This window comes from Pogona vitticeps, chromosome ZW-PAR (genome assembly GCF_051106095.1).
Source record: "Pogona vitticeps strain Pit_001003342236 chromosome ZW-PAR, PviZW2.1, whole genome shotgun sequence".
In the NCBI taxonomy this organism is placed as follows: Eukaryota; Metazoa; Chordata; class Lepidosauria; order Squamata; family Agamidae; genus Pogona; species Pogona vitticeps.
In genome coordinates, this window is record NC_135800.1 from 27501 (window position 1) to 54799 (window position 27299).

Below are 27299 nucleotides of genomic sequence, written 5' to 3' on the forward strand. Positions count from 1 at the left end.
GGGGGAGGGGCAGATTTTTGGGAGGCGCAGACTTGCACCTGCTTCGCAGAGGGCAGGGCGGAGCCAAGGGAGGGGCAGATTTTTGCGAGGTGTGGGTTCGCCCTTGCTTCGCCGAGGGCAGGGCGGAGGAGAAGGTGGGGCGGGGCGGAGCCGCGGGAGGGGCCGATTTTTTGGCGGCGCGGGCTCGCGCGCGCGCGCGCGCGAGCCCGCGCCGCCAAAAAATCGGCCCCTCCCGCGGCTCCGCCCCGCCCCACCTTCTCCTCCGCCCTGCCCTCGGCTCCGCCCTCCGCTCCACCCCCCCCTACTCTGTCCCCTCCCTACTCTGCCCCCCTCTGCTCCACCCCCCCACTCTGGCCCCTCCCTACTCTGCCCCCCTCTGCTCCACCCCCCCCCACTCTGGCCCCTCCCTACTCTGCCCCCCTCTGCTCCACCCCACCCTCTCCTCTGCGCCCCTACTCTGCCCTTCCCCCTTCTACTCTGCCCCTCCCCCCTACTCTGCCCCTCCCCCCTACTCTGCCCCTCCCCCCACTCAGTTAGCTGCCATCCACCTCTACAGCACCTAACCTACAGCTCTCTCCTTATAACATTACTACAACCCGATTGCTATTTAAAACCCTCAATCCTGCTGCCTTCTAGGTCACAGTGAGCTCAAAAAATTCCATCTCGCCTTCTATTTGTATCTGTTCACACTTCTTTTTCATATTCCACTCAATTTACCAGCCCAACTCTCCCGTCCAATTCTTATTTTTACACCAATCTTGAAAAACATTGCTAGAAACCCACAACGATGCATTATGGGACCCTTTTACGCAGATCACGCATTTAAACCCTTCCAAACTCAACTCTTGCAGCTCACGTTCAGTTCAACAAAATGCAACTTCCTTGCTTTTTCTTACGCTTTAACTTTTAGCCCTTTTACACTCTTTTGCCCATAACGACTCTCCCCTACCATTCTTCTCTTTACATAAAGCTTTCAATCGTTTCTACAAACCCTCCTCCATGCGTTCCACAAATGTGCTCGCCAAAACCACATTTCAAACGATTAAACGACACGAACAAAGACAAACCGAATTTATTCACATCTCTCTCAACTCCAAAAATACACCTTGCGCTACTTTCACCCTAACCCTACTTTAAACGCTCATTTCTCACCACGCTCCCACAATGCATTGCACACCCCTTACGCCGATTTTTTAAACATTGCTCTTCACATACACGCTCCGGACCGCACTTGGGATGGCGCTAATTAATACAAAAGGAACCAGAACTGTAAACCCTAAAGAACACAAACCCACATGCTATTTATACCGATCGCTGTGACCTCAAACAATTCACCTTGCAGAGCTTTAAATACCTCACTTCCAAATCACCGTCCCATAATCCAGTGACAACTTCTTGAATTTTTTTTAAACATTTCTTTTCAAATAAGAATTCAAACGCACAATTACGACGGCAAAAATAAGTAAACCCTAACGAACAAAAACCCACATGCAATTTACTCAAATCACTGCCACCTACAAGATTTCAGTTTTCAGTCATTTAAATACCGCACCTCCGCACTGCCCTTTAACGATGCAACACGGACCCCTTAGAGCAAGACATTCCCTTTTCCTTTCAAAACCTTTCACAATTTCAAAAACCTTTCCCAGGAGAAGTAAAACACTCAAACGCTCCCCCTTCACTTTAATCGTACAAAGAGGTGCACCTCCCCAACGGAACCCTAGACACTCTTACCCTCTTCTCTCTTTTGCTTCACCAACGAAAGAAACAAAAACCACCTCTGGCACGGCACAGTCCCTTCATTAGTACCTCGAACGCTTCACCGCGTACAACTCAAAACCCCCCCAGCCCCCGCACGAGAACGACCCCGACTTGCTTTCGCATGGGAACCCGAAGTCCAAATACCCCTCAACCGGCATTTCCCTCACTTTCCGCAGCACCGCCTCCTCCGCATTTCTTTCAACCCCATTGGTTGAACTCAAACCACTACCGGATAGACCCGCCAATCAAGGATACCGTTTCGTCACGTCTAGCCCCTCACCTGGCGCGGTTGAGATTCCTGGGGGGCAGCTGTGTCGTCAACGTGGGGAAACCGGCGTTTCGGATTCCAGGTAGCCAAGCCTGACCAAGAAGCCTTTTTTCCCCGTCTTCAGATCAACGCTCAAAGTTTGTTGGGGGGGGGGGGTTGATACATTGGGTGTTAAGCGGGGCGGGGCGGGGGGGGGGGTGTTTCCATCTGACGAGCCCCTAGAAAAGTTTAGAACCAGCTTGGCAGCCTTTTCTACACAACGTCAGGTCCTTTATTATCTTCCTTTAGTAGTCGCCTGCGGTAGTTTGGAAATCTAGGCTCTCTCTGATAAAACCTATCGTGGGGGACCTGTCTTACTCTACTGCAGTCCCCCCCCCCAGTGGTTGCTCAGGAGGGTCTAATCTACTGTCTCCCCACCCAACCCCATTCAAATAGCCAAACACCCCCCCCCCTTTTTAATGGATCTTGTGCTCTGCAGAGGTTTCAGTAATTTCCAGGGGTTAATGTTTTCCTCTTATTACTTATGCGTTGCTCACAGTGTTAAGCTGCAGCTTCGTTTAAAAGATTTCCTCTTGCCTGATAACAAGCTGCTATAATAACTCAACCGGAAAATGAAATGAAAGTGCAACAAAATGAATATGCATTTGTAAACAAAAATAGTGCTGCCTAAAAATACTGTACTCCGATTTTGACTTCTCTACTGAAACATCAATCACTGGTCAATCTTATTTTTCTTCAGCTGCGCTGTCCAAATCTATTAAATAAATCGGGAACTTGGAATTTCTAATTTGGCCATTGTAAGTGTGCATTTAAAAAAAAAACAGACAAAACAACTACTTATGCAACGTTGGCGTTATTTCAGGGAATCAAATACTACCTCAGGAATGTTCTTTCCCGCACACACCACTTTCAGTGGGTGTAGCAAAAACCAACAAACAAAAAACTAGAAGACCTTCCCAAACAAGAAAATGAAGGAGTGGATTTGTCTGTTGTAGGCATGTACTTAACAAACAAAAAATGGCAGCCACCCCTGCCTGTGTGTTCTGTGTGGAAAAATTTTATGCAACAAACTTAACAGCTAGGTTTCAAAGTCAAGGATACCAATTTTCATCCAAGAGCAGAATGTTTAACTCAATGCTCTGTGATGTTACTCGTCTCGGCGGGTATTTAAACCTGGGCTTCCTGATTTCTTAACGCACTCTCTCCACTACAACAAACGGGGTATTTTCGTTAGGAATAATCATGATAGGAATAACGAGGTTATACAAATTGTTGGGTTAATGACTCATTTAAAATTTTAAATATTGTCTTTTAATGCTGTAAGTCGCCTTGGATCCTGTTTTTAGCAGGAAGACAGGGTAGAAAAACTTCAAGTGAATAAAATCTACACTGTCCTCTTACAGTTCCTAAGTTGGAGGGCTATTTGTCGGGTTCTCTAGACGAAGCGGATTTGTAGGAAGCGATCCGGTGATACTAAATATTTTACTTAGCCTTAGCACAACCATCGGAGCCGTGAGGAGGAGGCGCTTGCAGCCTCATAGAGCTACCGAAACATCTTCTATGAACCTGTGCAATAGGAGCTTCCGTTTTCTCTATTAGTATCGATAAAGGAATGTGTGCTCTAGTGGGTTTTTTTTTTTTTTTTGGTTAATGCCTGCCAAAAGAAAAAGAAACGAAATGTACACTAATCCTTTTGACGTTAATTTGCTTCTTAACATTAATATAGCAAGATTAGTTTCTTCTTTCTAGTATGACAGGACGAAGGAAATCCCTTCGTGAGTTTTTCTTCAAGGATGCTTTGCTGTCTCTTCCTATATAGAGGAATGTGGAACCAATCTACAGCTGTCTTTTACGATTCGAATTCTGTGCAGGAGATTTTATTTTGTATTTTTCTTTATAGGATTACATGGAAAAGGAAATCCCTTCAGGGGTTCTTTGGGCTATAGACATCCATAAACCGACAGGGTCCACTCTGCAAACACTCAAGGATTCACTTGGAGACAATTGCTCATGATACAACCCACACCTCTGGCCTTGGATCGGCGTTGCTTCCGAACGAGCCCAGCAGTCTGGCCTTCTCTGCAGGTGGAGTGGGGGTGGAAGTTAAGCCTAAAGGAGCAATTTATCATAAGGAGCCACTGTAGGGTCAAGAAGTACCCTTTATTGTAGCTTAATAATCAATCCAGATTGCGTAACAGGCTCCATGTCGTCCCATCGATAGAAAGTGTCAAGATACTTCCGCATGACTAAAAAGTCAGCCGGATTGCGGACTGTGGTTCCTCATAGCGATCGCCTCGCCCCTGTGTTACGGCAGTTCCTCAGGCTGCCGATCGGTTTCTGGACTCAATTTAAACAGCTGATCTTGACCTATATAGCCCTTTCTCTTGAGGCAAGTCTTCCCGGAGTGTCTGGCTACCTAACTGGTTTTTAGATCGATTTTCAGACATTATACCCATGACTGCATGTTTACTACTACTTGTGTTTTCCTTTACTCAGAGTGCTTTTAGTTTGTTCATTTTAAATATTTCTACATTGTTTTTACCTTTAATATAATATTTTGTTTATTTAACATGCCTCTCTAAAACCCTGACATCTGAGTGTTCAGCCTGGAGGCAGGCGATGCATCACGGCCTCTCCCAATTTGAAAAGACCCTTGTCCGGCAGGCCGAGGCAAAAAGGAAGTCACAAAAGCAGCAAAACCAGGGAGCTGGACAGGGGGCAGATTGGATTTGTCTTCAGTGTCGAAGGGATTGTCACTCTCGGATCGGCCTCCTCACCCACACTAGAAACTGCTCCGTGTCCTCTATACAGAGCACGTTACCATAACTCTGCGTGTTCTGGTCCTCAGGCTCAGGCTGCTGAGAGTGACCTCGCCGTGGCTGTAGAGCACATGCGCGCTGAGAAAGAAAGAGACGGCAACGTCAGAGATGACGAAGAGCGAACCGGTAGGAAAGGGGGAGGACGGCCCGTAACAAACAGCCCAGAGTGCCCTGCCCTGCCAGATGGGCTGTATATAAATCAAATAAATAAATAAATAAATAAATAAATAAATAAATAAATAAGACAAAATAAAATAAATAAAATATATAAAAGAAACAACCATGAAGAACTTCAAATCATTTAATGCAGTGAATCGTGAGGGAAACAACTACAAGGCTGAGTCCCGCCCTGCATTTCCTATGGGGTTTGGAGGCAGAGAGAAGGAGGGAGGGAAATCCCCCCAGACCCCCTTTAATCCTTTACTTAAGGGCCAGCCTCATGGGGAGGATGCAAACTAACTCTGCACATGCCCCAAAGACTTGAAAAATCCCAAGGAATGCCTTTCCCACCTTGGATCAGATTCCTCTCCTAGAGGACTACAAAGCCTGTCATGGGGTGGGGGAGAAGGGGTCCAGCAGTCACCCTACCTCACCCACAGGCCTGCTTACCTAGCTGTCGTCCCCGGTGCGGGCGGCGCAGCGTCCTGTACAGGCCGGGGTCTCCCACCGGCGGGCAGCCGGAACAGCCTCTGGAAGCCGCAGGGGCAGGTGGGGCAAAAAATAGGGAAGACATGGCGGGGAAGAAAAGCCAAACGGACCAGCCTTTAGCGTCCTTGTATTGCCATGGCAACAGCACAGGAATAGGTGGGCCTGGAGGACCTGCTCTCCAATTGCAAGGGGCTAGAAGGTCCCCATGAAGACTTGTAGGAAGAGGCGGGCCTAGAGGACCTGCCCTCTGATTTCTGAAGGCTAGAACGTCAGTATGAAAGGCACTCTGAGACCAAGCATGCTAGACAGTTCTTCTACTCACTGGGCCAACAACTTCTTGGCTCCCTCTACTGGTAGCTTCATGCTGGAGGACCCTAACTATTTCACTCCCCCCCCCCCCCCCCGCTTGCCAGCTGGGGGAATGAAAAGCCCCACTCCTAACCATCTCCAGCTTGGAAGGGGGGGGGGCAGATCCTGGGATGGACCGAGGAGGAGGAGGAGGAGGAGGAGGAGGAGGAGGAGGAGGAGGAGGAAGGGCACCTCGCTCTTGTAGGGACTGAGGAGGAGTAAGCCTCCTCGTGCCTTTTTTTCCTGATTGGTCTCCCAACCTGCTATTCGTTGGACATTCGGTGCTTGTCTATTTCATCTGCTTTTTATTAGTAACCCCCTCCCCTTTTCTCCTTTATCAGCCACTTGTAAAAGTGGTTTTAGATGTCTGCAATTTCTCATTTAAACAAAGTGTTGGTACTTTAAATTAGAATAATTGTGTGCCTTAATAATATTACTGCATGAAAGGGTAGTAAATAAATATAGTAATAAATGGTTATTATTGTTATAGTTATTGTCATTGTCCTTCTCATTTACTTATTAAACAATTAAACAATTAGAAATAATTCTAAACAATAGTAATTAGTAATACTTAGTAGTGCTCAAGATGGGAAAACAGAAAATTATAGTAAAAATAAAGTCAAGTATTGATAGGAGGGAATAATAAATAAATAAATAAATAAATAGAAAGAAAGAAAGAAAGAAAGAAAGAAAGAAAGAAAGAAAGAAAGAAAGAAAGAAAGAATCAACCACGAAGAACTTCAAATAATTTAATGCAGTGCACTGTGAGGGAGATGACTGCAAGGCTGAGTCCCCCCCCCCCGTGCGTTTCATATGCGGTTTGGAGGCAGAGAGAGGGAGGGAGAGGGAGGGAGGTCCGAGTGAGACAACTGTGCCCTGCAGAAGTGCAGGTCCCCAGTTTTTGGTTTAAGTGGGTTTTTTCCCCTCTGGCAGTGGGATTGGTAGGGCCACTCATAAGGGGACTAGTCTCGGTGGTCAGTAAGTCCTAGAGAAGAACTGCAAAAGATGCAGATAGTCTAGTCTAGTCTAGTCTAGTCTAGTCTAGTCTAGTCTAGTCTAGTCTAGTCTAGTCTAGTCTAGTCTAGTCTAGTCTAGTCTAATGCATTCATTAACATTGCTTCCAAAGTGATGTGCAATGTTAAAAAATAATAAAATTTGCTAAAATCTGTTTAATAAAACAGGCTAGAAATAAAAAAAAAGAACAATTTTTAAAATTTAAAATGAAACAGGATACTACCGTTTTGGCTACACAGCAGTTCAAACATTGAAAAAACACCTTAGAACAGTTTTTTCTTCTCCCTCAAACATAGCTGAAGCAGATTAGCTACTTTCAAGGTGAGTTAAATCGCTGAGAAATATCTGTGTGGAACCAGTGCAGGCCAGGTGTACGCATACACAGTTTTCAAGCAATAACTGGTATTTATGTCATTCACACATGTATGTTTGTTTATGCATAGAGGGTCTCACTGTAGTAATCCACCATGTGTTTGGAAAGAGGACGGTGGCTACAAGGAAAAGAGGCAGCTGGTTCTCACTTGAACATTTCAGTACTTAATCCTGGAAGAATGCAAAAAATGTCTGTGTGTGCATGGTAGCCAAGATCAATTCTGCAGCAGCCGTGAGCCAATATAAACACTCATGTTCTGCATCCCAGCAGCTTCATGACTTTTTTAAAGGCATAATTGCATAAGGAGAACTACTGCAAGTAAAATGCAGAACGGGATGTGAAGCATTGATTCCTAAAACTCTAGAGCAATAAGAAAAGAGGTATATCGCTTAATCCCAATGATTCCCCAATCGGTTAGCAAGCCAATAACATCTATGGAAAGGTACATATAAATAATACTGATGGTTTATAAGACTGCATATATAGAACAGTTTGACATTCAAATGGTCTGGCTAGCAGACTGTTAGATTCTGCAGCACTTCTTCCAGATTCTTCCAGATTTGAGGGGCTGCTTTCACCCTCACTCAAGATTCACATCCGTGGATGGAATTACAGCAGTACAACGCCCCAGCTGTGCTGATAAAGTCCATGTTTCGGTTTCTTGTCCAATGATGGGGAGCAGGAACATGGCAGGGCTATCTGACTCCTGATCCTCTGAGGTTGGATGGCTGCTTACCAAAAAGAAGTGCTGAGCTGCGGAACCTCCCTGCTTTGAATTAGATTCAAGTCCCTGTGGGGGTCTGTTCGAGTTCTAACGTTCCTTCATTGGCAGTTCTGTGATTCTTTTGGCAGCATGATGGGATATGCATGGGGCGGGGATGCCTCTAAGGAAGAGGCTTTCACAGCTTCGGTGGTGGTGTCAACAATCGAAAGTGTGGCAGTTGTGGCCATTTTTTCATCTGAAGAGCAGGAAAGCTGTACTTGGCAAGTGGGGTAATGCAAACAAACAAAGAAACCGACAAAACACACCAGCCGCTTCTTCTGCCGTCCGCCCTCCCAAAAGCAGAGGATTTAGCCTTTGGTTGCAAGACTCACACCCACAAGCTGCTCCTGGCACACCCTTCACAGCCTGCATGATGGAGCCTTCACGGCTTCCTTGAGGAGCCCTTCTGTTTCCTTCTTTTCAGAAATTGACCTGACGTGACCTCTAAAGAGGCGACTTGATGACTGACACTTCACCAAACAGCCCTTCTCCCCTTGGCCACCTCTCAGGGCTCTAGAGAAACCGAGAAGCAGGTAATAAACTCACTCCATCAAAAGTGAAAAGATAGCAATGGCCATGCACCTCTGCAGCCACCATATTTTCCTGGCTGTTGTTCACTAGGCAAGAGCAGTGGGGAGCTGAACCCCTCAAACATGGCCTTTGCAGAGGAGTGGGGAATTTCACCACGAGGGCTCTCCACTGAAAGCCACGTCATGTGGCTCTGGGGCTTTCCGTGGCGCTGCTGCAGAGCCGAAGCTTGGACTGCATCACCCCTTTTATTTGGCGGGCGGAGTTGGAGCCTTCGCTCCAGGGCACAGGAACCAAGAATGGAAGAGCCACCTCTGTCCACAGCTGCGCAAACTGTGTGAATATCATGTTGCCTCACCCCTCTTTTTCCTCTTTTCTTTCCCACACACCAGGAGTCACGACTGGGGTGTGGTGGGGCCAGCTTGGGAAACTGGGTTGGGCTGAGATGCTCAGAAGAGCGGTTCTTCGGTCTAGCCTGTCTGCAGTAAAATGACCAACGATGCCTGTGTGGGTGTGGGTGTGTTTCAATGGGCCATGGGTACAAGTGACAAAAGGCAATGCCATTTCTTCACTGGGGGGGTGATGGCAGGGAGAGCAGATCCGGACCAGCTCGGTTTTAGCAGTGTGGCCACACTGCGAGGTTTTGCAGAGTCCAAATTGCAGCTCCAAATGTTAATGACAACTATTTCTCCATGTTTTGACCGTGTGCCAAGTATTTACCGAAGAATTTGACCTATGGGGACAGGAGATTTTGATGTTTTAGGAGTTACACTAAATTGTTTTTGCTGCGGGGCAAAAATCCACACTGAGCAGACACCTGAAATCTCAAGCGTTCTATTTCCTCTTTCCTGCTTCTCTTACCTTCTGATTTGGGAAACGTGTTACTGGGGCAATGAAACCTTGGTTGCCGTTTGAGGCGAGAGGACCCTCGGCTTGATACTCAGGCAGCCTTCGGGAGAGTGGTTTCCTTTGAGTCCCTGTGGTCAGAACCTGGGCCCCAAATCCCAGCTCTGCTTTTCTTATGACGGCTGCCTGCAAAAGAGCCCAGCAGCCTTTGTGAAATTTCTCTTGATTGGAAAGATCCACACTTTCTGGCCCCATTTTATTTCTCATCGACATCCTGAAGCATTTACTGGTTATCAGCTTCTGCTTTAAAAACAACGAACGCCATCTGCAGCTATCTTAACTTGCCCACCAAATCCTTTCCAGATGTGAAGCTGCTACGTGATCTCATCCCTTCCCCTTTACATGCTCCTAATTATAACAGTGGAAGGTAGACCTTCTCCCTGCCTCTCTTGGTTCTTGCAGCTGTGTGGCAGATTTCTGATCGCTCAGCCACCTTTTTGGTGAAATAAATTGGACCGGTGCTTCACATACTTGTGTGCTGACTGGGGGACATCTTTGGGGAACTATTTGGCCATAGGAGGGAGTTGGGGGACTGAACCCACTCTCCCCTCACCATCTCTAACCCCTACTTTTATAACTAACGGTATTGGCCGAGAGAGGGGAAGACGCAGAACAAGCTGCTTCTTGAGGAAGCCCAGCGTTGTCTTTCTGTGGTATGAACAAGATGGTGGCTTGGGCTAGGACTCCTAAAGAGATGCAGCAGGCAGCCTCTGCTGAACAGGGGCAAATTTTGGCAGCTTCTCTCCATTGAAGTGTTTGGTTGCTGAAGATTTGACCGGTGATTCCTGGGCGATTCCGTCTACACCTTCTTGATTCACCCAGGGAATGCTCCCTGTGATTATTTCATCAGCGGCATCTCTGCTACTGTTGCTCTTGCTACTGTATATTTGACTGAACACTCAAGAGAGATGAAATACACCCTTGTCTAACACTGGGTTTCTTTTCTTAATGTGATGCCAGAATTGCAGGACCCCTGGCCCAGATCTTCCTAGGGATGACTTTGGTTGCATGAACAAGGGTCGCATTGTTCACTCAGAACAGACTGAAGTGCCACCCGGCGGCGGCAGCAGAATCTAGAGAAATGGGTTGCATCTCCACCCTCCCCTTTAATCTTTCTGCAGTCTGCTAACTTTCTTTCTTTGTGGCAGAAACATCAATGCTTTTTCCAGCCCCAAACCCAGATTCCCCTAAGTAACATCACAGTTCAGGAGAATAAGGCAGTATATGAAGCAGAGAGGGAACTATAAAGCCACTTTAAAAGGGGCAATAAAAGTTTTGGGTTTCATATCGTCTTACTGAAGAGTGGAATAACAGAGAGCAGGAAATTTCAGTAGCAGACCCAAGCAAGGTCCTTGGTCTCAGACACCACCTTAGCAATAACATCACTTCTTAGGAAAGCAGCCGAGGTTGCTGGCAGCGGACCAAAACCTTCTCACAGGCCAAACTCCCAGCAGTGTTGAAAGGTGAGGAGAGGCTGTTTTGTCTACATTCCCAGTGAATGTTTAGAATTATTCCTTGGCATTAACCATCCAGGGAGGCTGCAGTGACATTGCTGAGAGCCAGAGGCTGTCTGGCCATGCAGGCTTGGGCATGTTGGAGCTCCTTCCGTGGCATCTCCTCCAAAGAAGGTGAAATTAACCCTGTCAGGCCCATGGGAATGCAGAGACACCGTGATTCAGCAGGAACCCAGGCTGGGGCACAGCTGGACGAGGCAGGAGGGGGCTCCACCTCTAGCCGCCAGAGAATTCTTGGGATTTTTATGGAGAAGCAAGCTCCTTTTCACTGTACGGAGAGGAGCCTAAGTTGTAGATGGATGAGAGAGGCCGGTAGGTGGCCAGATATGAATTTTCATCAGCCAACAGCTCCAGTGACCGGCCTCAATCGTTGCCCGCTCTGTGAAAAGCTACTCCAACTTCTTCCAAGCATTTCTCCACTTTCTGACCCTTGGCTAGAGGATCCCAGAAGGAGCTAAGCTGCCTGGAAAAGCCACAGCCACCACCCTCCTCCCCCTCTCCTTGCAGTTGCCCCCCCCCCATCTTCCTGAGAGGGAATCCTGGCTCAGGAAGACTCTTGAGGGGCTGAGCGGTCTGTCCTGGACCCTCATCCCAACTCCCCCCACATCTCTTCTGCAGCCCCCAAGTCGGTGCTTGCCTCTTTGTTGGTTTACCTTGGGTTGGGCTTCTCACCCTCTCACCTCAGCTGCTAGTTTCAAAGCCCTCTTAAACACAAACGCTGCAATGTTATGCCTGCTTATACTCGTGAGTTACTGAGTGAGAGTTATTTCTGAGTAAACCTGTGTAAGATTGTGCTGACGGTATTCAAGGGAGAGAAAGTGTTCTCCATAGCTCTTACTTATGGGGGCAAAATGAAGTGTCCATGTTCAAACGCACCCTAGGAGCTTAGGAGGACAGAAACAAGACAGTTTTTGGGCTTCCAGGGAAGGTTTTCCAACCTAGATCTTTCACTAGAGTTCCCCCTGCCTCGGCTTACATCCGTTTTCCTTCTAGATTTTTTCCTTAGGATCGTTGAAATCATACCCCTGGTGAAAAAGAAAGGCAAACCTTCATTTATTTCTCCCCCCTTCAATCCCACTTCCCCATCCCGTGGGCAGCATCTTGTTGAAGGTTCCCCCCCCCGGCCCACTGAGGACTGACTGCCAACTGATGGGTTTCTTCTTCTTTCCAGTCAAGTTTTTTCACATTGTCTTCACAATTGGGACAGGCTTGATTTTTACGGAGCATCCTCAAATTCTACAGCAATTTTGATTGCAAAGCAGTGTGTGCCTCCAGAAGCGAAAAGTGGAAGTGCCTTCCAAATGTAAAAGTGACCAGAGCTTGTCCCAAAATGCAACAGGAACAACTGCTCTGGACATGGTACTAACCTAGGAAAAGGAACTGGTCAGCAAGGCGGAAGGAAGGGGGATGTTGTTTGGTTGTGGCCCTGTCCTTTTGAGATTTATTAAACTGAGGAAAAGGGATGTGATGTTGGACTTGAAGGAAGCTGATTCCGATGTTGCAGTGAATCCTAAATGAGATCCTGTGGTCAGTAACATTCAGAAAGAAAAGGAAACATGTGGGATGGGAGGTGAGTTGGAGGCAAGATCTAGATGGCACAGTCAGAACATTTCCTGCCAGAAAAAGAAGAGCGAAACATCTAGAGGAACAGAAGGGTGCTCATAAGGAGACTTCAGATTAGCTACGATTTAAAGGGGGCAGATATTGGAATCAGAACATGGACAAATCACTAAGGAAGAGCCCAAATGGGCAGCAAATATTGGTAGAGGGAAGATTAGAGAGGTTTATGGCTCAGAATGAGCTCAGACTTGCAAGAGGGTTTGAAAGAGAACTGAAAGAGATTGCTCAGTAATGTTAAAATCAAAAGGAGTCCCTCTAGCTTAATGGGCGCCAGGCATTGCTCGTGTGCTTTTAAATACAGGTTTTCCACTATACTAGCTATTTCTTTTTAATTAAAAACAAGTGAAAGCCAAGGGTTCAAGGAACTCCAGTGCCTGGGGCCGCCTTCTCTATAGGACCCCTTTTTCTGTTCTCTTCTAGCCTCCTAGCTTTCCTGCAGCAGTGTCTTGAATTTTCCTTCTCTGTGTCTGCTGTGGGTTCTCAGTTTTGGGGTGGTTTGGACCCAGCCCGAAGCGAGTCTTGATGGATGACAGTGGTGCAAATATGTTCCAGACAGAGAGAGGATTAATGCCGGCTTTCACTGAATATATATTGGTGGACATCCTGCTCTAATTGTCCATGACATGGAGCCCTGGCTTTCTTCCCAGACAGGATAAATAAATCGTCCACTTCACCAACACTAAACAGTCTGTTTGAGTTGGGATGCTGCAGGCATCCAGGCTGCCCTATGTGGGAACCCCATCCCCCCCGCCTAAATTTCCAGCCCATGCAACGTGGTCGCAGCCCCCTATGTGGGCACACCTGCTGGCCCCTGGCTGGGAGCAGGTGGGCAGCAGAAGGCAGCTAGGGTTCACCCCAGTGCCAAGCTGTGGGGAAGACACTCAGGGAAGGAGCGGGAGCAAGAGATCCAAACTGAACCGTCTCTTTCCAATCCCTCGCCCCTTGGCATGGGGCTTGGTTCTCAAAAGGGGAATGATGGAGTTGGAAGGGGCCTCTAAGGCCATCTAGTCCAACCCCCTGCTCAGTGCAGGAATCCAGATCTCCGTCTACCTTTCTCTTGAATGTCTCAGAGTCAGAGCGCTCACCCCCTCCTGAGGTCATCGGCTCCATCACCCACTCAGGCATAGAAGCTCACTAGAGGAGTGGAACTGGTAAAAACCTCACTGACTTTGAAACCCTATTAAGGTTGCTGTAAGTTGGTTCTGACTGGATGGCACATAACTAGCTAACCAATTCCAGGTAAGACATACAGGAGTAATGGTGAATGGAACAAAGAAGAATCCATGAAATATTTCTTTGCACATGCTCAGAAGTACCCTCTTGTCATTAGTATATTATATACTGTTGTATTATATGATTTATTTTGGTCTTCAGCTACGTACTTACCCTGTTTATTAAGGAGCCCTGTTGGCATGTTCCATATGTCACATGGACACAACCCGCCAGTGCACTTTGACAGCCCTGAAAGCAAAGGCAGGCCATTCCAAGCAACTGTGAAACATTTGTCTGACTTGTGTTGTCCTTTAAGTGCTGCTAAAACTGTTGACAAAACTTTACAGATGCCGGCTTTATCATGTCCAGGCTTGCTTAGCTAAGACCCTGAGCATTCGGCTGGCATCAGCTTAAGTATCACTGATTTCAGGGGGTTTGCTCTGACTACCTTGAATTCCAGCCCCTTATCTGGAATGATGCTCCCTTATGAAGCCTGCCACTTCTTCGGGGATTTTTAAGTACACTGGATATCATTTTGGTGCATTTTGCCTGCTTAAGAAATGAAAGGAAGAGAAAGCCTTTTGTAAAAAACAAACAAACAAACAAACCAGACACATAAACACAAACACAAACACAAAATACAAAAAAAAAGCATTTCTCTCTTCCCTCCCACCTTTCTGAAGAGCTCTCTCTGTAGGCTTTGCCTTATTTAGTCAGCAAAACTCTCTCTGGTTCTCTACGCAAGACGGGCAGTAGTTTTCCTGGATTGTATCATCATCTGAATAATTCCGCACTGCTGGGATCTGCAGCATGAACTGAGCTGCATACACCGATACTTATTGCACTGTTTCTGTAGAACTACACATCAAATAAACACATCCATCGTTAAGAGGAATGAAACAGAATAGGAAATGATGAAATATGCAGTACGTATTGTCGAAATTACAATTTTGAATAGGTAACTTTTTACACTCTTAACGTCGTAAAAGTAGCTGAAATTGTTTTTTAAAGCCTCTTTTTAAAAGAAAGCTTCAGAATGCTCTGAGCTGCTGGCGTGAGAGACGAGAAAACTCACTCTGCTCCCCCTTCGCCTTGTTTTCCCCTCCTCGCGGCCGCCGCCGCCGAGACCCCCAGGAGCCTGGGGCGGCTCCCCAATCGTGACCGGTTATTCTTTCTCCCCGCTGGTCCGTCAGGTCAGGCTCCTAAGCAGGACATTACAGCTGCTCCAGGAAAACCCGTTCGTGGCGCTCCGGGAGGGGCCTCCGCGGCGAGGCTTGTGGCCGGCTTCTCCTTGTTCCGTTGGATATTTATGCCACCGGCTACACAATATGAGCACTGTTTGAAAGTAGATTCAATATTTTGGTATGTTTGGCTGGCAGGACGTGTTTCGGCCATGTTTTCCCCTGCCTTACTCTGCCTTGTTTGTGGCCGGTGTGATGGCCTGGGTCGGTCCTCTGGGGCCCTTGCCGGGCGGTGTGTGTGTGTGTGTGTGTGTGTGTGTGTGTGTGTGTGTGTGTGTGTGTGTGTGTGTGTGTGTGTGTGTGTGTGTGTGTGTCCAGGTGCCATCAGGGAGGATGCACAGAGCGGGCGCCTGGCAAAGACCCCTGGCTCCAGCCCAGCCTGTTCCTCTAACCCACCCCCTCCCGGGGATAATTCAACATTCCTCTGTGAACCATGGCAGCGATTTAAATGGAAGGATGTGATATAAAGCATTTCAGGACAACCCTCAGCGATACGACCGTCAGCGGCTATTAGTCTCTCGTTACTTCTAGGCCTTTCTTGACAGCTGACCAAATGGTTCTTCCCAAGTTGAAGAGCAAAGGAAGAGCAAGCACGTTCTGCTTCTTTCCTGCGGGGAGGGCTCCGGCTTTCTTTCGGTTCAGTCTCCCAGCGGGTGGCGGGCGAGGCAGGCGACGGCGGCGGAAAGGAAGGCCGGCCGGCCGGCAGGCAGGCAGAGAGGGAGAGAGGGAGGCTTTTTCCGCCCCCCCCCCCCCCGCCTCGCCTTGGCTAGCCTGCCTCAGTCAAACCGTGCGTTCTCTCCGCCCGCCCGGAGTTGTTGGTGAGCAGCGGCGGGGTATGGTGGGGTGGACGGCCAGAGCCCCGGTGGGGGGGCGTGGGGGGCTCGCGGGTCGCGCGTGGGGAGGAGTGAGAGAAGCCGCCGGAGCCGGAGGGCGAGGCTGCGCTCTCCAGGGCCGGTTCCACGCGTGGCGGGGCGGGGAGGGCAGGCAGGAAAGGGCTCAGGCAGGGAAGCGCCGCTGCGGGAGGAGCCGGGAAGCCTCCCTCAGACGCCGCAGCAGCAGCAGCCACAGAGCGCCGAGCAGTCCAGCTTGGCCGGAGCGCCTCCGTTACCGGCTTTCTTGTTCACCTTGGGCAGCAGCAGGACGAAGGACATGGCCAGGGCGCCGTGGTAGAAGCTGTGGACGTAGGTGTAGTCCCAGTCCTGAGAGAATACAGGGGCGACAAAGGGGCCGGGCGTCAGGGCGGCAGCCAGGGAAGGGCCCCCACCCACTCACCCACCTGTCCGCTTCGAGGCGCCCCTCTGCGGAGGACAGGGCGGGCGGGGACTGGAGAAAGGAAGGGCGCGGATCAAGCGGCTGGGCGGGGCGGGGGGCAGCCGGGCCGGGGTTTCTGACGCTCCCACCAGCCGCCAGGGCTGGAGGGTCGGCTCCCCAGGGCTTGGGCTGGGGCTGAGGTCACTCGAGGGCTCACTCAACAAGCACCTGGTAGATCTAGGAGACGTGGAGAAAGCAGCACCTGTGGGAGGTCTTGTTTCTGTCTGGGCTACTGGAGGAGATCCTTGTCTCCCCACCCTTCCCTATGGATGTGACCTGAGCTAACCTCTCCAACCCCCCTCCCATCCCCACTTATGCTGGCGCACAGACTGGGCTCAGTGAGCCTTGTGGCACAGTGGTTAAAACGCTGTACTGCAGCTAAAACTGTGCTCACGACCTGGGGTTCAAATCCCAGGTAGCCGGCTCAAGGTTGACTCAGCCTTCCATCCTTCCGAGGTCGGTAAAATGAGTACCCAGGCAATGTGTAGCCTGTATAATTAAAAATTGTAAACCGCCCGGAGAGTGCTTGTAGCGCTATGGGGTGGTATATAAGTCAAATAAATAAATAAATAAATAAACCCCCCTCCCATCCCCACTTATGCTGGCGCACAGACTGGGCTCAGGCTTTGGCTGGGCAAGGGCCACCTCTGTCACACACACACACACCCCTGCCATTGTGTTCATGGAAAGAACATGGAAAACAGTGACAGGGAAGGGGGAGGAAGGACCGATGGGGTAGAAACTGGAGCAGGGGCTGAACTCTTTCAGACACAGCCGACCCAACCCCATCCCACCCCTGTCTTAGCAGGGGTGCAGCAGGAATGTCCACTTGTGCCTCGAGTGACTCAGTTGCAAAACATGCCTCAGGCAGCCCCACCCCCACCCCCGGCTGGGAGGAATCTCAGGAGCACTTCCCTAAAATGGCACCATTGCTTCTAGACCATGGAGGACAGACCGGAGCCTTTCTCCTGGACTCTGGAGATCGGCAAAGCACCGCTGCCACCGCCACCCTGTTCTTCTGGGGTGGAATGAATCCTAGGTTTGACTAATCTCCCGTCTGCAATGTCTCTGCACATGGGAAAGGGGCACCTCCAGAAGTGGGGTTCTCATGCATCTATCGGATCGGCACCCGACATGCTCCTGCACCTGCACCCGGGAAACCGTGGCACCTTTGCACAGGCAGAAAATGGTTTCAGAATAGACTTAGAGCTCTTTTCTCTTGGACAAAGACAAGCAGCTTGAGAGAAGAGGGCATCATCTTTCAAGCAAGGTGTAGGATCCCTGTGTCTCAGGAAAGCACCTTGTTTTCCAGCTGCCAGGCCACCTGCTTCTTCTCCAGGGGTGTGGGCTGGGCTCTCCTGTCCTCCTATGCCTGACCTTCCAGCCTGTAGCCTGAGAGGGAGGTGGCCGGCAGTTGAGAGGAAGGGGGTGGGGATCTTCTGGGTGGCCTGAGTTTCAGAGCTGCACCCTAGAAACATGCCTTTATACCACATAAAATCTCTGCACTGCCACGGAGCACAAATTTCATGCAAAGCACTATAGAGGCAGCTTTCTCTGTGATCTAAGGAAGGGCCGTGCAGAAAGGCGGTGCTCCTGGTGACATTTACAAGGGCAGTCCGTATGGGCCCCCACAGGAGCAGAGCCTCAGGCAGGCCAGACGGTTCTCCCGGTCTATCTTCCCCTGGAGCTAGCCTACCTCAAAGAAGAATCTCAGCATCAGAGCCAGGGCACCAAAGCAGAAACCGGGCCCAATCTGCTGGGTGTAGACACTTTTGTCTGGGTAGAGTCCCTTCTTCTCTTTCATCTTTTGCAACTGGAGGGAGAGAGAGACACAGAGAGGGAGAGAGAGGAAGAAGGAGGAGGCCATGGCTGTGGCAACCTTTGAGACCAAAGGCAAATGCATTCTTACCCATTTCACCGTAATCATGAGAATGGCTGTCCCGATGGGGCCAGAGTAGACGCCGTATCCCCATCGATTGTGGTATATCCGGACAGCAATGGTGAGCACGCCAAACATCACAAAGGTGGAGCGCTTGGGTTCATCAAATTCGGCCAGGGCTGTAGGATGGGAAACCAGGAAAGTGAAGAGAGGCGTCCTTTTGAACACCACAGAGGTGTGATTGTCACTGTTTTAAGGACTCCAGGTTTGGAAGGAGAGACTCCTCAACAGATCCAGCCTTACCCATCAGCGACACCCACATGGATAATGCTGTCCCGAAGATGCTGAAATACTCCAGGATATCATATTGCATGAAGCAGAGGATGGACAAACCGGGGCCATCACAAGCATGGTAAATCTGTGGAGAAATATCACTGACTGAAGGACAGATAGCCCACCTCACCAACAACACATGCACACTCACACACACACACACACACACACACACACACCAAAGAGAATGCAAGGCAACTCATAATGTCATAATGACGCAATCCTAACCCCTGTGAAATAGAAAATCAACCAAGCCAAGCATACCATATCTAAAGCAATATTTAAAAAGCACACAGTGCAGGAAAAGCAAGGCACCCACGCTCTTGAAAGCTGCTTCTGCAACAAACAGTTTCAATAGCTGAGGTCACACCTCAACCAAAGGGTTTAGGAGGCTGCCTGGCCCTTTTTTGGTCATTGCTGGAGAGAGTTCCTATTTCCCAGCTGGTCTTTGGAGCGCAAATATACTGGACCAGGAAACAGATTGTATTTTGCTGTATCAACTTATGGTTGTAAAGCCAGAGTCAATAACTTTGCCCATCCTTATGTCAGTGAAGAAAAGTGCTACAGCTTGAGAGTCAGAGGAAAGCATCTCTATAGTTCAGTCTTCAAATACACTCTGGAATTTGTATATGTAGCTTAGCTGAGGCTGGTTCCCTCTCCAGCCCCCCTGTGTGATTCTTTTTTCTCCACTACAACCGATTCACATTCAGATCTGTGTCCTGGAAGGTTTAAGCAATGCCCTTTTTTCCCCCAGAAACCTCCAGTTTCACGGATACATTTTGCAAGAGGAGAAAGCTAGTGGCTCAGGGGGAAGCAGATTTCCTGGCAAAAGGTGTTTGTGGTTCCTCTCCAGGCCACCCTAGGCAGCCAGAGGCATGTGCCAGGGCTTCCGTGACCCACACATTTCTTCACCTTCAGCCAGAAGAGAGAGGGCCCTTCAAAGATCTGTGGCATTTCCCCCCCGCCCCAAGCTGTCTCCCCTATTACAAGGGGAAGAAAGCAGCCTCCCAGAATAACCAAAGTACCCCTTAACTTGGAACACCAATGACTCTGAAGCACACTACAGAGAAAGACGCCATTTCTTGTGTCCTGTCTGGACTGGACTTCTCTTGGGCTCTGGCTGCGCAAATAGTCTCAGGGCACTTTAAAGATCCAGAAGTGAGTCCTTGGAGGAAGGAACTGCTAAACACCAGCAATAAACTGCTGGTCAAAGTATAAAACAAAAGGCTTGGAAGGAAGGAAGGAAGGAAGGAAGGAAGGAAGGAAGGAAGGAAGGAAGGAAGGAAGGAAGGAAGGGAGGAAGGGAGGGAGGGAGGGAGGGAGGGAGGGAGGGAGGGAGGGAGGGAGGAAGGAAGAGGAAGGAAGGAAGGAAGAGGAAGGAAGGAAGGAAGGAAGGAAGGAAGGAAGGAAGGAAGGAAGGAAGGAAGGAAGGAAGGAGGAGGAGGAAGGGACACTTGCAAAACCAGAACACATGCTCAAGCTGAACACAGCAAGCTCCCTCATTCCCCCGATGAGAGAAAAGCCCTCCTCAGCACCTAACGAGAGCCCGGGGGGGGGGGGAGGAGAGCTCAAGTTGGAAACAGGAGTCTTACCGAAATGAAGAACATGGTGAAGAAGTAAACCATGGCCTCCATGTGGAATTGCCTCTTGGCAGCGATGCTGATTGTTGGGAGGAAAGCCAGGCTGCTCAGAGTTGGCAGAAGCAGCTTGGCAACTAAAGAACCCATTGGCAGGAGGAACGGTGGCTGGTCAAGAGGGAAGGAAAGGTCCCACCAGAACAGAGAGCTGCCTGGCTCTGGGACCCTCTTGGCCTCTCGGAGGTCTGTGCTGTAAGGACAGCTGGAGCAAAAGGGCTCAGAAGTTTAAAGCCCTGTCTCGGCTCGGCTCTTGTGTCGAGATGACAGGTGCCCAAAGGCCATGGGTGTGAGGAGGCACAGCTGACGGCTGGCACTTGACAACACAGCTGGTCCTGGTGGCATTTGGAGCCTTCTCAAAGGCCAGCCAGAACAAAGGGCTCCTTCAGAGACCCAGCAAACCTTTCCTTCGTTTGCAGAAACACTTGAGTGCGGGGAGTGGGGAGTTTGATCTCAGATACTTCTACAGCCAACATCATCATCCCCACTGTCACCAACCTTAACGCATAGCAATGTTTCCTTGTGGAATGCTCTTCCCTGGGACATGCATGGTGCACTGACAGCCCCCATAGCTGCCTGACTTGGATTCCAGAGAGAAGTCTTTGGAAGGAGGAATAAGTGATCTTTCTGCCCAGTTCAGCAGGGGTCAGTTGGTCATTTTATAGGCAAAGTTTCCTCTCTCTCTTTCTCTATCTCTCTCATTCTCCCCTTAAAAAAATAAGGGGGGGGAGAAAGAAAAACAACTTCATTACAAGCCTCCTTCTTCCTCCCTTCTTTGGGACGAATATCTTTTCCTTGGAACCTTTGTGCAGATTCTTCACATCCTTTTCAAGACAGCTGTTCAGATGAAGAAGGAAGGAGGAATGTACGTCCTGATGGAGCAACTGGCCCTGCGGTTTGAGGAGGCAGACATGCGGAGGGAGGGAGAGAGGGAGGCCCGGCACAGATACAAGCTTCTGTCTGTCTGTCTGGGTCTGCCGGGCTTGACAAGGGAGTCGATGCAGCTCGGTGCAGCCTCCCGCCTGCAACGGCTCTTGGGAGCTCCTTGGATCTGGGGCACAGACAGATGGGGATGGAGTTCCTCCAGGCGCAGTGTAGCAGCGCTGGTTTCTCTCGAAGCACTGCCTCCTTATCCAGGCCAGCTGATTTGAGGCTTGGCTGTCTGGGGAGAGCTGGGGGTGGTGGTGGGGGAAATACTTGCTCCCTGGAACCCAACATCTGGTATTTTTTTGAATTAAATCAGCACATCCACCTCAACAGACAGAGAAGGAAATGTAGGTAGAGTGAACCCCAAATTAGTTACACCCTTGATTCAATGGTTGCTTTAGAGCCTGTACAGGACCCTCCCACCCCCAAGAGGTTCTGCAGGGTAGGTGGAAAAAACATCCCCTTTGAGCCCCACCAAGGTCCTGAGAGGGAAGGGATTCCCCAGCAGTGACCCAAGTCATGTGGGAAAAGATCAACTGCTATCCGGAGGCGGCTGCAGGTTGGAGGGCCCACAGCTGGGGCCCCATCGTTTCCAATTCCAAGCATGGGAGGATGAGAATTGGCCCAGGGTGGGGCTGGAGCAAACTCTGAGCTGGGTTCCCCCTCGAAATGGGGCCACAAAGAAGATCTTTCTGAGCCTCTCCCATTCAAACAGATTTGCCCACTCCCGAGCTGGAAGGAATCCTATCGTCTACGGTTTCTCATCATAACACCTAAGTGTTATTCTGTACTAATACCGCAGTGAAGGGGTCCAATAAATTACCTCCGTGGTCCTTACAACAACCCTGCAAGGTACACCAACACAAGTTATCTGCTGGGAAAGAGGCAGAGACCGCCCAGGGGAACTTAATGAAGTGTATTGACCTGTCAGCCTTCCAGTCTTACAACACAGAAAGGCTAGAGAAGCAAGTGAGGTTGGTGTGGGGAGGGGGAGGGGAAAGGATGGCGTTATTGGCCAACCAACAAACCAGCCAGCCAGCTGGTCTGTTTAGCTGCCTCTGAGTTGCTCTTTCACACACAAGCAGCATGGAGAACATAAGTTTGTTGTGGTTCAAGTGGCCTCTGGCTTAGGGTGACCCCTATGAATGAACCATCTCCAAAATGCCCTTTCTTTACCTTCCCTGCTCAGCTTTTGCAAACGTAAGCCTGTGGCTTCTTTGAGGGAGTCAGACTCTCTCACGTCTGGCTGCACCTCTTTTCCTGCTACCTTCCACCTTTCCTGGCGTTATGGTCTTTCCCAGAGAACCCTGACTTCTCATGATGTGTCCACAGAATGACAACTTCAGCTTCAGCATTTTCATCTCCAGAGAAAACTGAAGCTTGATTTGATCGAGGACCCACTTGATTTCCTTCCTAGCAGTCTAGGGGTATCTGGAAAGCTCTCCTCCAGCACCACCTTTCCAACAAATCCATTTTCTTCCTGTCGGCTTTCTTCCCTGTCCAACTGTCCATCTCATGCATGGTTAATGGAAATACCAAGAGTCTGGATTATCTTGGTCTCCAATGGCACATCCTTATACTTGATGATCTTTTCTAATTCTTTCATTGCTGCCCTTCTGAGTCTCAGCCTTCTTCTAATGTTTTTGCCGCCATCTCCCTTTGGGTTGATGATTGAACATCAACAACATCCCCAACAATGTCAGTTTCCCTCATTGTCAATGCTAAAGTTGTGTCCTTCTTCTATAGTCTAGAGTTTGGTCTTATTGATGAACTGCTCTCCTGCTATGGCAATTTTCTCCTTTCACTTTCCTTAAAAGCCTTTTCAAGTGCTTGCTGCTTTCTGCCAGCAAGAAGGTGTCAACTACATCTCTTAAATGATTGATGTTTCTTCCACCAGTTTTCACGCCTCCTCCTTCTGAATCTGGTTGAGCTTTCTGCAAACATGAGAGCAGCAAATAAAACTTTGAAGCATCAATAAGATGATCGAACTGTCACACCAAAAGGAATCTGTGGCTTATTGTCCCAATCAAGCGCACAAAACTCCTGGCAATCTGCTCTCTCTCTGTGTGTATGTGTTTGTTGTTGTTGTTATTAGTATTGGGTTTTTTCCCCCTGTTCTCTTCTTTTTTGTTGCCACTTCTGCCTGACTCTGGCCTTAAGTCAGGGACCGGCAACTTCCAGAGGTCTGGGGCCACCCTGCCTCACTTGCCTTCGCATGCCCCCAAATCACAACTCAGACAGATCGCTCCCACCCGCTAGTGGCCATTTTTTAAATTGCAATTTGAGAGGTGCAGGTCCAAGGGTGTCAGGGCAATCTGTGGAACCCTCCCAACCTCTTAGAAGGTGTAAGGGGACTGCCTGCGCTATGAGGCGGGGACCTCCAGGAGTGCTGGGGGATTCCTTTGGGTCCCCTCGGAGGACGCAGGTGCCCCTCAAGTTGCCCCTCTGTCTCCCTTGGATCTGCACCCTCTTCCTGGTGATGCTGTACCCTTTGGGAAATGGGGAGGGGCAGAGGCCTCTGCTATGGAATCAGTGGGTGCATTTGGCCAATTTGCTTCTGGTCTGTTTCTCCTATAAAACAAAACAGGGTTGTCTTCTAAAAATAAAGTATCTCACAAAGTGAACAGATCCCCATGGGAGGCAGTGCTCCCTTCAGTGGTGGAGCAGTGTCTGTAGGTTCGCAGCTTGAGGATACATCTGGACCCGGCACTCACCATCGAAACTCAGGTGGCGTCAGTAGTCTGCACCGCCTATTTCCATCTTTGGCAGATTGCACGGCTGCATCCCTTTCTTGACGTTGGTGCACTCACCACCTTGGTCCCTGCGCTCGTAATCTCGAGATTAGACCACTGCAATGTGCTCTACGTGGGGCTGCCTTTGAGATTACTGAAATGCGGAAACTACAAATGGTACAGAATGCAGCGGCCAGACTTCTTAGTGGGGTGAGGAAACATCAACAGATTACTCCCACTCTGGCTGCATTGCATTGGCTGCCTATTCGATTCCGTGTTGACTTCAAAGTTCTAATAATCACATACAAAGCCCTAAACAGTTTAGGACCTCAGGACTTGACAGAACACCTCCTCCTACCTAGATCTACTCGTATCATGCGATCTAGTCAGGAGGGGTGACTGAGGAGCCTAATGGCATTGGAGGCCCGGAAAGAAAAAACAAGGCAACGGGTCTTCTCGGCAGTGGCTCCCAGGCTCTGGAACATCCCCGCCCCCCAAATTCATTTGGCCCCCTCTCTGGGCACTTTCAAAAACCAACTCAAGACCTGGTTATATAGACAGGCCTTTCCTCCGGGCACCATGTAACTTTCTCTCTCAATCTTTATCTACTCTGTTTGTGTAAATGTTGGAAATTGTTATTTCATATTAATTGTTTTTATTCTGTGTTTTGTGAGCTGTCCAGAGTAGACTATGTCTAAATGGGTGGCATATAAGCTCAATAAATAAATAAATAAATGGCAGACCTCTGCAAAGGAACACAGGCTAAGGAAGTTCTCCTGTGAAAATCCCATGGAATCCAACAGAAACCTGAGCAGGAGAACTTCCCAGGGACGCCTGTCCCCAGACTGCTCTCTCCTTGGTGGTTTGTCTGTAGGTTATCCTGGAGGCCTCTGACCTCCAACTCTCTTGGCCAAAATTTTGCTGGCAAGAAAAGACCATCAGTTGATGGATGTTGTTCGGAGCCAGTTCCTTCTGGAGACCTTCTCTCTCCTCCCTGCCCCCCCCCAGCCATAAAAAACACCACAGTTCTCAGAAGCTAGGAAACATTCCACACAGCTTCTTTTACAAAAAAGAAGACGAAGAAGTCGGAAAAGATCCCAGCTGTGGACCTGGACAAAGTGCTGGGATGGTGCCAGTGGCGAGACATGAAGGAGAGGCCTGGAAAAAAAACAGAACGAGCCCTACCAGACTTCAGCACATGTTCTAGCAATTACTGAAAATGGGTCACTTAAAAAGTTGCTAGCCCTGGGGAAGGCAGGTGGCTGAGATTGCAGGCTGTGGCTGCTGAAGGAAGGCTTAGGAAGGAAGGAAGGAAGGAAGGAAGGAAGGAAGGAAGGAAGGAAGGAAGGAAGGAAGGAAGGAAGGAAGGAAGGAAGGAAGGAAGGAGGGAGGGAGGGAGGGAGGGAGGGAGGGAGGGAGGGAGGGAAGGAAGGAAGGAAGGAAGGAAGGAAGGAAGGAAGGAAGGAAGGAAGGAAGGAAGGAAGGAAGGAAGGAAGGAAGGAAGGAAGGAAGGAGGGAGGGAGGGAGGGAGGGAGGGAGGGAGGGAGGGAGGGAGGGAGGAAGGAAGGAGGGAGGGAGGGAGGGAGGGAGGGAGGGAGGGAGGAAGGAAGGAAGGAGGGAGGGAGGGAGGGAGGGAGGGAGGGAGGGAGGGAGGGAGGGAGGAAGGAAGGAAGGAAGGAAGGAAGGAAGGAAGGAAGGAAGGAAGGAAGGAAGGAAGGAAGGAAGGAGGGAGGGAGGGAGGGAGGGAGGAAGGAAGGAAGGAAGGAAGGAAGGAAGGAAGGAAGGAAGGAAGGAAGGAAGGAAGGAAGGAAGGAAGGAAGGAAGGAAGGAAGGAAGGAAGGAGGGAGGGAGGGAGGGAAGGAAGGAAGGAAGGAAGGAAGGAAGGAAGGAAGGAAGGAAGGAAGGAAGGAAGGAAGGAAGGAAGGAAGGAAGGAAGGAAGGAAGAGAAAGGAAGGAAGGAAGGAAGGAAGGAAGGAAGGAAGGAAGGAAGAGAAAGGAAGGAAGGAAGGAGGGAAGGAAGGAGGGAAGGAAGGAGGGAAGGAAGGAGGGAGGGAGGGAGGGAGGGAGGGAAGGAGGGAGGGAGGGAGGGAGGGAGGGAGGGAGGGAGGGAGGGAGGGAGGGAGGAAGGAAGGAAGGAAGGAAGGAGGGAGGGAGGGAGGGAGGGAGGGAGGGAGGGAGGGAGGGAAGGAAGGAAGGAAGGAAGGAAGGAAGGAAGGAAGGAAGGAAGGAAGGAAGGAAGGAAGGAAGGAGGGAGGGAGGGAGGGAAGGAAGGAAGGAAGGAAGGAAGGAAGGAAGGAAGGAAGGAAGGAAGGAAGGAAGGAAGGAAGGAAGGAAGGAAGGAAGGAAGGAAGAGAAAGGAAGGAAGGAAGGAAGGAAGGAAGGAAGGAAGGAAGGAAGGAAGGAAGAGAAAGGAAGGAAGGAAGGAGGGAAGGAAGGAGGGAAGGAAGGAGGGAAGGAAGGAGGGAGGGAGGGAGGGAGGGAGGGAAGGAGGGAGGGAGGGAGGGAGGGAGGGAGGGAGGGAAGGAAGGAAGGAAGGAAGGAAGGAAGGAAGGAAGGAAGGAAGGAAGGAAGGAAGGAAGGAAGGAAGGAAGGAAGGAAGGAAGGAGGGAGGGAGGGAAGGAAGGAAGGAAGGAAGGAAGGAAGGAAGGAAGGAAGGAAGGAAGGAAGGAAGGAAGGAAGGAAGGAAGGAAGGAAGGAAGGAAGGAAGGAAGGAAGGAAGGAAGGAAGGAAGGAAGGAAGGAAGAGAAAGGAAGGAAGGAAGGAAGGAAGGAAGGAAGGAAGGAAGGAAGAGAAAGGAAGGAAGGAAGGAGGGAAGGAAGGAGGGAAGGAAGGAAGGAAGGAAGGAGGGAAGGAAGGAAGGAAGGAAGGAAGGAAGGAAGGAAGGAAGGAAGGAAGGAAGGAAGGAAGGAAGGAAGGAAGGAAGGAAGGAAGGAAGGAAGGAAGGAAGGAAGGAAGGAAGGGGAGCGAGAGCAGGAAGGAAGGTGGCTGCCTTCCTCAATTCTCTCTTCTCTCTTCCCAAGAATCTCTCTTATCTGAAGGAATGCGTCTGTGTGGATGTCGTGGGTGGCGGTGTGGTGAGTCTGTAATTCTTTGCATTGGGTTTAGGATTCACAGGCTTCCTTCACTTCCGGCCACCTCCAGTCCAGCGATCTGAGGTAGTCAGCCTGGGAGTCCTTCTCTGGGCCTGAGGCCTCCGAGGTCTGTGAGCTCACACAAAAAGGGCAAGCAACGAAGCTCAAGTAGATTTGTTTCAAGTGAAAGCCAGGCTTGGCAAGCTGTAATCTGGAGTGAAGAAATGGCAGGGGAAGGTATGCTCCCTCTCCTCCCTGTCAATCTGTCAGGGTGGCCACATGGAAAAGAAAGCAGGGAGCTTTTCAGCCAGCCCTGCTGTCTCGCCAACCACCACCTGCGGAAATCTTGCCTTCCTCAGGGGCTCTGAAAGGTAGAGGCGCCCATCCCTCTCGGTTC

General features: G+C 49.8%; 1 protein-coding gene and 2 long non-coding RNA genes across 4 annotated transcripts; 1 reads left to right on the forward strand and 2 right to left on the reverse strand.

Moving 5' to 3' along the window:
* The first annotated feature begins 1992 nt into the window (after positions 1–1992).
* Positions 1993–4492, forward strand: LOC144585127 (uncharacterized). Its single transcript, XR_013539634.1, has 2 exons — positions 1993–2111; positions 3930–4492. It is a non-coding gene; the product is annotated as an uncharacterized LOC144585127 (long non-coding RNA).
* A 69-nt stretch (positions 4493–4561) lies between these two features.
* LOC144585128 (uncharacterized) lies at positions 4562–5713 on the reverse strand. The gene is made up of 2 exons (XR_013539635.1): positions 5458–5713; positions 4562–4926 (listed from the first exon to the last, which is right to left on the reverse strand). It is a non-coding gene; the product is annotated as an uncharacterized LOC144585128 (long non-coding RNA).
* Positions 5714–14686: 8973 nt separating this feature from the next.
* On the reverse strand, positions 14687–20395 carry MYMK (myomaker, myoblast fusion factor). Of its 2 annotated transcripts, none has more exons than XM_072984731.2 (5): positions 20131–20395; positions 18509–18623; positions 18236–18384; positions 18023–18139; positions 14687–16214 (listed from the first exon to the last, which is right to left on the reverse strand). In XM_072984731.2, the coding sequence occupies exons 1-5, from the start codon at positions 20263–20265 to the stop codon at positions 16056–16058; spliced, it is 675 nt and encodes a 224-aa protein (XP_072840832.2). In that variant the 5' UTR covers positions 20266–20395; the 3' UTR covers positions 14687–16055. The 2 variants fall into 2 exon arrangements, with proteins under 2 accessions (XP_072840832.2, XP_078238827.1); XM_078382701.1 differs by having other exon boundaries at positions 14687–15109; positions 20131–20388.
* Positions 20396–27299: the final 6904 nt, after the last annotated feature.